We start from the raw sequence: 11048 nt of genomic DNA, 5'->3' as shown, positions 1-11048 counted from the left end.
CTTCCGATCCATGAACAGGGAATGTTTTTCCATTTCTTGGTGTCTTCTTCAATCTCTTTCATAAGTTTTCTATAGTTTTCATCATATAGGTCTTTTACATCCTTGGTTAGGTTTACTCCTAGGTATTTTATGGTTTTTCGTGCAATCATGAATGGGATCAGCACCCTTTCTTAATAAAAACCCTTGAGAAAGTTGGAATAGAAGGAACTTACCTAAACATCATAAAGCAGCTTATGAAAAGCCCACAGCTAATATCATCCTCAATGGGGAAAAACTGAGAGCTTTCCCCCTGAGATCAAGAACACGACAGGGGTGTGCACTCTCACCACTGCTGTTTAACATAGTGCTGCAAGTCCTAGCATCAGCAATCAGACAACAAAAGGAAATAAAAGGCATTAAAACTGGCAAAGAAGAAGTCAAACTTTCACTTTTCGCACATGACATGATACTCTACATGGAAAACCCGGCAGACTCCACCAGAAGCCTTCTAGAACTGAACAATGAATTCAGTAAAGTCGCAGGGTACAAAATCAATGTACAGAAATCAGTTGCATTCCTATACACCAAAAATGAAGCAGCCGAAAGAGAAATCAAGAATTGACATCTTAACAATGTCGTCTTCTCACCCATGAACAGCTTTCTTCATTTCAGTCTTTTATTTTGTCAATTATATTTTGTAATGTGTGTGTGTGTGTGTGTGTGTGTGTGTGTGTTATATGTGTAATATTTTTTTAAACCTTTAGTAAAATTCCAGGGAGTTAACATACAGGGTAATATTCGTTTCAGGTGTACAATATAGTGATTCAACACTTCCATACATCACCCATGCTCATCATGACAAGTGCACTCCTTAATCCCCATCACCTCTTTCCCTCATCCCTCCCCCCCATCTTCAGGTAACCATCAGTTTGTTCTCCATAGTCTGTTTCTTGGTTTGCCTCTCTTCTCTTTGCTTGTTCATTTTGTTTCTTAAATTCCACATGAGTGAGATCACATGGTTATTTGTGTTTTGTAGTCTTTAAGTGTGTATACATTTGCACATGTTTTGTCAGAATAATCCCTAAGCACTTAATATTTTATAATGTACTATAAATAGTATTTCTTAACATTTCAAATTATGATTGTTCTTTATCTTTATATATTTCATATGCAAAATTGAAGTGTTTGCATATTTCATATGGAGATAAAATTGTATTTTATAATGATCTTGTAAACTACAATCTTAGTAAACATATTTATTAGCCCTGATAATTTTTTGTAGATTCTTTTCTACATTAATAATGCTGTTTGTTAATACAGACAGTTTTACTCTTCCTTTCCTTTGTTTCTTGACTCATTGCACCTACTAGAATGGTCAGTACATTCTTGCCTTGTTCTTTATTTTAAGCAAAGAAGACAAGAAAAGAAGCAAAGAAACAAAGAATATATAGTGTTAATAGAAAATGGACACCAAAGTGGTAGGCTTAAACCCAACCACAGCAATAATTGCATTAAATCTAAGTGAACTAGTCTTTTACCATCATTCACAATGTTAGCCACAGATTTTATATGAACTTTCTGGGTTAAGTTGAAGAAGTTCCCTCATTTATTCCTATTTTGCTGATTGTTAAAATCAATCATGTATATTGGATGTTGTCAAGTGCTTTTCTGTGTCTATTGAAATGATCATGTGGTTTTTTTCTTTTGTTGTTTTCTAATATGGTAAATCCTGTTGATTGATTTTCTAATGGAAACTACTCTTTCATTCCTGAGCTAAAACCCTACCTGGCCAGGATATGTTTTTCTTTCTATATATTGTTGGGTATAGTTTGCTAAAATTTTGCTTAGAAGTTTAAATTTTTATTTATGAGAGTTATTGCTCTGTAGTTTTATACTTTTCTAATATATTATTCTTGGTTGTAGTATCAGACAAGTGGTCCTAAGGACTCAATTGAAAAGTATTACTCCCTCTTCAACTTCCTAACGTTTAGAACTGGCATCATTTATTTTTAAAATATATAGCAGGACATTGATGAAATCCTCTTGGCCTGGAGTTTTCTTTGTGGGAAAGTTTTTAAATAACAAATTCAATTTCTTTGATTGATGTAAGAGTATTCATGTCATCTGTTTCTTCTTTAAATTTTTTTTTAACATTTATTTTTAAGAGAGAAAGAGAGAGACAGAACATGAGTGGGGGAAGGGCAGAGAGAGAGGAAGACACAGAATCTAAAGCAGGCTCAACGCTCCAAGTTGTCAGCACAGAGCCCGACATGGGACTCAGACTCACGAATCCTGAGATCATGACCTGAGCCAAAGTCAGACGCTTAACCAACTGAGCCACCCAAGTGCCCCTGTCATCTGTCTCTTCTTAAGGAGGCTTGGTAGTTTGTGTCTTCCAAGTCATTTGTCCATTTTATGGTTTTGAATGTGTTTTAGGTTCTTTTTAACTTTGTATTTACAGTTGTTTGTAACATTGTCTTATTGTTTTTTTAGTAGCAATAGATTTTTGCGATATTCCACTTCTTTCAGTCTCAATATTTGTAATTTGTGTCTTCTTCTTTTTGTTTTATCCTCAGTCTGTCTGGCTAAAGAGTTGCCAATTTTATGCATCTTCTCAACGAACCAGGGTTTTGGTTCTGTTGATTTACTCTGCAGGTTTTCTGTTTTGTTTTTTGTTTGTTTGTTTTGTTTTGTTTTTGTAATGCCATTAATTTACCCAATTTTTAAAATTATTTCCTTTCTTCTGTATATCTTTCATTTAAATTGTTTCTAGTTTCTTAAAGTAGAAGTGGAGACCATGGATTTGAGTTATTTCTTCTTTTGTAATATAGGGGATTAATATCATAAATTTCCCTCTAAGTATCTTTTTAATAGCATCCCATAAATTTTGACGTGTTCTGTTTCCATTTTCTTTCACTTCAAAACACTTTTTAAATAAAAAAAATGTTTATTTGAGAGAGAGAAAGCATGAGCTGGGAAGGAGCAGAGAGAGTGAGAGAGAGAGAGAAAGAGAGAGAGAGAGGGACAGAGAGAACCCCAAGCAGGCTCCACGCTGTCAGCACAGAGCCCAACATGGGGCTCTATCTCATGAACCTTGAGATCATGACCTGTGCTGAAATCAAGAGTCTGATGATTAACTAACTGAGTCACCCAGGTTCCTGTAGTTCAAAACATTTTCTAATTAGTTTTTAAAATTTGTCCTTTCTTCAGAATATATTACAAAACTATAGTAATCAAGACAGTTTGGTATAAGCCCCAAAACAGATGTAGATCAGTGGAACAGAATAGAAAACCCAGAAATTAATCCACAACTATATGGACTATTAAACGTTGACAAAGCAGAAAAATTTATCTAATGGAAAAAGGACAGTCTCTTCATCAAATGGTGTTGAGAAAAGTGGACAGCGATATGCAGAAGAATGAACCTGGACCACTTTCTAACACCATATACAAAAATAAATACGAAATGGATTAAGGACCTAAATGTGAAACAGGAAACCATTAAAATCCTAGAGGAGAGCACAGGCTGTAACTTCTTTTACATCAGCCATTGCAACTTCTTACTAGATATGTCTCCTAAGGCAAAAGAAACAAAAGCAAAAATAATCTACTAAGACTTCTTCAAAATAAAAACCTCTACACAGCAAAGTAAACCATCAACAAAACTAGAAGACAACCTATGGAATGGGAGAGGATATTTGCAAACGACACAGCTGATGAATTGTTAGTATCCAAAATCCCTAAAGAACTTATACAACTCAACACCCAAAAGACAAATAATCCAGTTATAAAACGGGCAGAGTACCTGAATGGACATTTTTCCAAAGAAGACACACAGATGGCCAACAGACACATGAAAAGATGCTCAATATCACTCATCATCGGGGAAATGCAAATCAAAACTACAATGAGATATCACCTCACATGTGTCAGAGTGGCTGAAATATTTTATTCACTATATTTTCAAAAGGAAAAGTTAATCCATTTTTGAGAGCGCATAGTGTCTTTGGACAAAATAATCTTTGGGGCCTTTTGCCCACGTCGGGGTAAAACAAAACTCTTATAGTATGACTAACTGACGCTGCATACTAATAACCAAGATTTATTGAATGCTTTGTTGTTGGAAATGCACCTCTAAACAGGCCTCTGAAAATTTAGGTTAGGAAGATGGATTTATAAAACAGCTCTGCAAAACCTGCATAGTATAGTCTCTTCTCTCTCACAGAATTAAATTATATAGCACATTGGTCTAAATGTGTAAGTCTAATATACATATATATAACCTTTTACTAACCTTTGTTGTATATTTGACCCAACACCATTTTCTTGCTGTAATGCCAGTAATTCCACGACTGGGCAGATTGTAATTTGTTCCCAGTCTTGTGAATGCAGTAAACGTTCTGATGTAAAGAATCCCATTTATGAGAAAAAATATTCCATCCCATGATAGGCTCACCCTGGACACATTGTGTCTCTCATCGTCGGTCAAAATGTGTGGAGGCACTCTGATTCTGGTCCAAGTACGGAATGAATCATTTGTTTGAAAGGTCTCCATCTCGGCTACCACCACAACCGAGGAAAGGATACAAGATGACTGGAATGTTATTAACTGACTACCTCGTGGCGAAGTGATTGGCAAAAGGCCAGGAATCTCGGGCATTGTCAACAAAGGGAAGGTCAGCAGGAAAATAATATCTGAAATAAAGCAGTCTTGAAAAGCTACTTGATTTCCTTTGATTTGCTTTATCACATCATCTATTGACATTGGTAATGAAATATGCCAGGTCCTAAGAAGAAAAACATATGAAAATTAAGAATATAATAATAAAAGATGGAAAATATATCATACATATGTAACATAAAAATTAAATATAGAAATTATAAATGTAAAAATGTAAAAAATTAATGGCCTTTCCTCATCCATTTTGTACATTACTGACATTTATCATCTTGAAAAAAATTTTTTTTTTATCAACATAAATCTGGGTTAAACAAATCAAATAGCACTAAAATGCTACCTCTGCCCTATTTCTCCACATTCTTCACTCTTCTTCCCGAATGAAAACAATCTGGACTCTTACAACTCTTTCATTTGCATTGTGTCTCCAAATTCTCAAATATTCTTATGCTTCTTTCTTAGTATATAATTATCACAATGATCTATCGGCTTCTTATATGACAGATGAAGATGTATTGCTCATAAAATATAACTACCCATATATCTCTTCTTCCCCAACATCACAGTGCTCAGCTAAATCTATAGGTTTTACATTGTTTTACTATGTAAATATTGTTTACTACTGAGCCAGTTATTGTACCAAAATTACGTTTTCTCTCTCTCTCTCTCTCTCTCTCACACACACACACACACACACACACACACACACACACACAAACACACACATACATTCATAATCCTTCTTCTGGAGTTAATAATTTGAAATTTTGAAAATTTTGAAAGTTTGTTTTTTCCTAAGTGTGCCAGTAGGTGAAATGCTGCTTCACAATATTTTCTTTCTTTTCTTTTCCTTTCTTTTTTTTTTCTTTCACATTTTATTCAATTTTGAGAGACAGAGACAGACACAGCGTGAACAGGGGAAGAACAGAGAGAGAAAGGGACACAGAATCCGAAGCAGGCTCCAGGTTCTGAGCTAGCGGTCAGCACAGAGCCTGACCTGGGGCTCGAACCCACGAACCATGAGATTATGACCTTAGCCAAAGCTGGACACTCAACCGACTGAGCAACCCAGGTGCCCCTGCTTCACAATATTTTCTATGCTGTAAACACAGAGGTCATGTACTACTTGCTCACTCATTACTCTCTGGGCTGAAGCCACCTGTACTCAGTCCAGAGCTTTGATCCTTCTGGTTTGGCTAAAGCACATCCTTCAGTACCTCTCTGTGAAAGTATACATGAACATACATTTTGAGACCCTGAATATCTGAAAATATTTTACACACTTGCTGGATAAATTAGCTAGGCGGAGACGTCATAACTCTGAGGGCATCTTCTCCAATCTTTCTGTATGAACGTTTAAGCCAGATGATACATTGATTCTTGCTATTATTTAAATGGGTTGCCTTTACGTTTTTAGGATCTTCCCTTTTTTTCTTGGTATTCGAAGATTTGACAGGGCTATCTTTTGAGTGGACATACAGGGGAATTTGGGGAAACAAACATTCTACCATGGATCTTGGAAGTTATGAAAAATTCCAAGGAGAGTTTCCTAGCAGGGCAATCCAGGACACGTCAGGTTGTAGATGTTCTGTGAATGTCTCTTAAGTTTTCTATTTCCTCAGTGAATGCATACTTGGGTGATGGCATTCTGCCCACTAGGAAGGTGATCCTGGCAGGTCAAGGTAGCCCATGTGGGGGCACATGTAGCATCACCAAATCACCATGCTGCCATGACATTCCATGCAATTAGTGTTTGTTGCAAGCCACACTACTAAAACTGAGAGAGAGACAGAGAGACAGAGTGTGAGTGGGGAAGGGGCAGAGAGAGGAGACACAGGATCAGAAGCAGGCTCCAGGCTCTGAGTTGTGAGCACAGAGCCCAATGTGGGGCTCAAACGCACCAACTATGAGATCACAACCTGAACCAAAGTTGGTGCTTAACCGACTGAGCCATCCAGGCACCCCACAAGTACAATTTCTAAAATTATCACAGGGCACCTGGGTGGCTCTGTTAGCTAAGCATCTGACCCTTGCTTTCAGTTCAGGTCATGATCTCATGGTTTGTGAGTTTAAGCCTCACCTTGGGCTCTGCGCTGACAATGCAGGGCCTGCTTGGGATTCTCTCTCCCTCTCTCTTTGCCCCTTCCCTGCTTTCTCTCTTTCAAAATAAATAAATAAACAGAAAAAAGTCATCAGTACCATTTTGTTACATTGTCCACTGGCTATATAATAATCTCATACGTGTATCCTCCTTTTTAACTAGGTATCGGCGACTGTTTTGTTTGAATGGATACGTTCTTATCTACAAGGCCTGAAAGGAGCCAGAACTCACGGCCCGGCTGAGGCATACTGAGCATTTTCATTTTTCTTTTTCCTTTTTTTTTTTTTTTACTTCTTTCTTTCTTTCTTTTCTTCCTTTCTTTCTTTCTTTCTTTTCTTTCTTTCTTCCTTCCTTCCTTTCCTTTCTTTCTTCCTATATAATTTATTCTCAAGTTAGCTAGCATACAGTGTATACAGTGTGCTCTTGGTTTTGGGGGTAGATTCCTGTGATTCATTGCTTCCGTACCACACCCAGTGGTCATCCCAACAGGTGCCTTCCTCAATGCCCATCACCTATTTCTCCCCCTCTCCGCACCCCTCATCCACCCTCAGTTTGCTCTCCTCAAGAGTCTCTTATGGTTTGCCTCCCTCTCTGTTTGAAACTATTTTTTCCCCTTTCCTTCCCTCATGGCTCTCCATTAGGTTTCTCAAGTTCCACATGAGTGAAAACTTATGGTATCTGTCTTTTTCTGACTGACTTATTTCACTCAACACAGTACCCTCCAGTTCCATCTGTGTTGTTGCAAATGACAGGATTTCATTCCTTCTCATTGCCAAGTAGTATTCCACTGTCTATATAAACCACAGCTTCAATTTTCCATGTCTGTCATTTTGTTTTCAAACGTTTGAATTTTTAATGGTGATTATACACTTTTCAAAATTCTCTTCTTCTGTCCCATTTTATAACATCTTCATTTTCTTTTATGTATATAATATCTTCTATTTCTCTGAAGATTTTATACTGCTTTTATACTTTTTCTTTGGTTCCCTCTATGTGTTATTTCCTCTGAGTTCTTCTGTCCTTTTAATTGATTCAGTGTCTGACATTCACGTTGGAATCTGTCATTCTCTTGTAGTCTTTGGTTGTCCAATATTTAAGAGAGAAATCATAACAAGTTGTGTGCGGGTCAACTCTGAGGGATACTTCTTGCTCATCATGTGCTCCATTGTGCTTTTTCCCTTCTGACTCCAATGTAACTCACTTTAAGTAGGTCTGATCAGTTAATACAAAGAAAAATGCTCTTCTGTCTTGCCAGGATAGATGCTAGGTTTCCATGTTTAGGGAGCAGAGCAGGAGGACAGCACTGATGGCATGCTGGAGGGGTTCCCAACACTTTAGAATTCCCTCTTCGAGCTCTTAATGAATACAATTTCATGCTCTACTAAGTCAGTTACCCTTTCTCTCTCTGCTTTCCACCTTCTTGCTTCCCTTCCCATTGCTTCTCCTTATAGGCTTGCGACTATTTTAGCAAGAGATTATGAGAGAGAGTGGAGGTAAACAAATGCATTTAATCTGCCATGTTGTAATTTATCCCCTTTAAAGTGAATTTCATTAAGTGATGTTCTGCTTAGAAACATCAGTGGCCCCTTAATTATATCCAGAAAAAAAAATCAAGTTATTCCAAATGATTTTCAGGGGATCTATTTTTTTAAATTCAATTTCACTTGCCATATTATATTTTGGTATGTTCTTCCTGTTTGCCTATCAGAACAGTTTGTGCTCTGAATCCCCATTGGGGGTGCCTCTTCCATCTTCCTGTCTTTACATTCTACTGTCTTTTAAATTATGCCCAAAACTATCTCTTCTATTTTGCTTTCTTGTTTTACTACAAAATGCATATTTTGTAAGGTTAACCTTATCTAACCCCTGATTAGTCAGTCACATGGATAGTCTTTTATGGCATCCAAGGCAATATTTAAGAAAATAATGAACCTCTGATATTCTCTCTATATACATATTTTCTTTATGTTTCTTTAAAAAAACACTTATTTAGGGGGCTCCTGGGTAGTTCAGTTGGTTAAGCATCCAACTTTAGCTGATGTCATGATCTTGGGGTTTGTGAGTTGGAGCCCCGTGTCAGGCTCTGTGCTGACAGCTCAGAGCCTGGGAGCCTGCTTCAGATTCTGTGTCTCCCTCTTTCTCTGCCTCTCTCCCATTCATATGGTGTCTCTCTCAAAAATGAATAAATGTTAAAAAAATTTTTTTAAAACACCACTTAATAATTTTATTATGAATGTATCATACATACTAAAGAGCATATGCTAAACACACATTTAAAAAATAATACTAAAGTGAACATCTGTATATTAACCACCTAGATCAAAATTCAGAACCCATAGCTTAGATATGCCCTATGTCTCTCCTTCTCCACCCCTACCTGCGTACACATAATCACTTGCCTGATTTTGCATTTGCGTTTGTGTTTACATTCCTGTGCTTTTAAAAATTAGTTTTGCCACATGTATGTCCTATTAAACAATACGGAACCGCAGGAAGAAGTAGAAAAATCCATTAACATGGTTAGAGATTCAAAACTTCTCTTTCAGGGGTTGCCTGGGTGGCTTGGTCGGTTAGGCGACCAACTTCGGCTCCGGTCATGATCTTTCTGTTCATGGGTTTGAGCCCCACGTCCAGCTCTGCGCTAAAAGCTCATCCTGCTGGGGATTTTGTGTCTCCCTCTCTCTTGGCCTCTCCCCCACTCACACTCTGTCTCTCCCTCTCAAAAATAAATAAACATTAAAAAAAAAGCCCTCCTCTTCCAGTAATTGAGGCCCAGCGGGAGAAAACCAGTAAGGACATAATGAAACTGAACAGCACTGTCAGTCAAGTGGATCTAATTGACATATAAAGAACATCTCATCCAACAACAGCAGAATATACGTTCTTCTCAAGTTTTCATAGAACACTCACCATAACACACCATATCTTGGGTCACAAAACACACCTTCAGAAATTTTAAAAAGTGGAAATTATACAAAGCATGCTCTCAAAATACTACATAATTAAGCTAGAGTTAAATAACAAAAAAAAGCTGGAAAAAATCCCTGAAGATTTGGAGATTAAACACTTCTAAATAACACACAAGTCAAGAAGACATCTGAATGGAAATTTTAAAATATTTTAAACAAAATTAAAATGAGAAAGTGTTTTGAACAAATGAAAAAATACGACTTAAACAAACTTTGGGGGTTTCAGGGAAAGAAAGGCTTAGAGGGAAATGTATGGCAGTAAATGCATATTTAAAAAAGGAGAAAGACCTAAAATCAATACTCTAAGCTTCCACCTTAGAAAACTAGAGAGAAAAAAAGCAGTATAAACCAAAAGCAACCAGAAGAAAAAATTGCAATGGAAATCAGTAAATTGAAAACAGAAGAACAATAGAGAAAACCAGATACCCTAATACCTAAATCAGATAAAGACATTACAGGAAAAGTTACGGATCCTTTGAATTCAACAATGTGTAAAAAGAATATATACCATGACCAAGTCTGGTTCAATATTAAAAATCAATTAATGTAATCCATCAAATCAACAGGTTAAAAAAGAAAAAGTATATCGTCACATCAGTAGATGCAGAAAAAGCATTTGACAAAAATCTTACACCCATTCATGATAAACATTCTTAGCTAAGCAAGCAATGGAGGGGAAGTTCCTCATCCTGATAAAGGAGCATCTACAAAAAACCATCAAAAACACTTAATGGTGAGAACTAGATCCATTCCTCCTAAGAACAAGGCAACAATGTCTCCTCTTACCACCCCTATTCAATATCACACTGGAAGTACTAGCTAACATAGTAAGACAAGAAAATGAAATAAAAGGCATACAAGATTGAGAAGGAAGTAACAAAATGTTCTTTATTTGCAGATAACATGATTGTCTACGTATGAAAATCCCAAAGAACAAACAAACAAAAATCTTAGAATAAATAGGCAATTGCAGCAAGTTGTAGGATATAAGGTTAATACACAGAAGTCAATTATCATCCTTTATAAAACTAGATTCCCACATATGTGTGTTATTAAGCAATATATTCTTTGATTTTTTAAGCTTTGCACCATAAATAGATGGAATTATATTGTATTTTTCTTCCATGACTTGCTTTTTTCATTTAATGTTATATTTGTAAAATTTATTTATGTTGATTTGTGTTCCTGTGTTTGATTCATTTTTACTGCTGTAGAAAGCATATATTCCACAGTATAATTATAGGATGTTCACCCATCTCTCTATGAATGGAGATTAGGATTTCAATTTTTTTTTGTTATTAGAAACAATTCTGCTACAAAT

The 11048-nt window shown here is 36.4% G+C and overlaps 1 protein-coding gene across 1 annotated transcript in view; it reads right to left on the bottom strand.

Annotated features, from left to right (window-relative positions):
* CATSPERE (catsper channel auxiliary subunit epsilon) overlaps positions 1-11048 on the bottom strand; it is a 136136-nt gene that overhangs the window by 55505 nt on the left and 69583 nt on the right. The window contains exon 11 of the mRNA XM_029933340.1: positions 4274-4766. Coding sequence (XP_029789200.1) covers positions 4274-4766 — 493 coding nt within the window. The remainder of the gene's footprint in view (positions 1-4273; positions 4767-11048) is intronic.

The sequence above is a fragment of the Suricata suricatta genome, chromosome 3, assembly GCF_006229205.1.
Source record: "Suricata suricatta isolate VVHF042 chromosome 3, meerkat_22Aug2017_6uvM2_HiC, whole genome shotgun sequence".
Classification (NCBI taxonomy): domain Eukaryota; kingdom Metazoa; phylum Chordata; class Mammalia; order Carnivora; family Herpestidae; genus Suricata; species Suricata suricatta.
The sequence above is the reverse complement of the archived record's forward strand: the minus strand, read 5'-3'. Positions and strand labels throughout refer to the sequence as shown.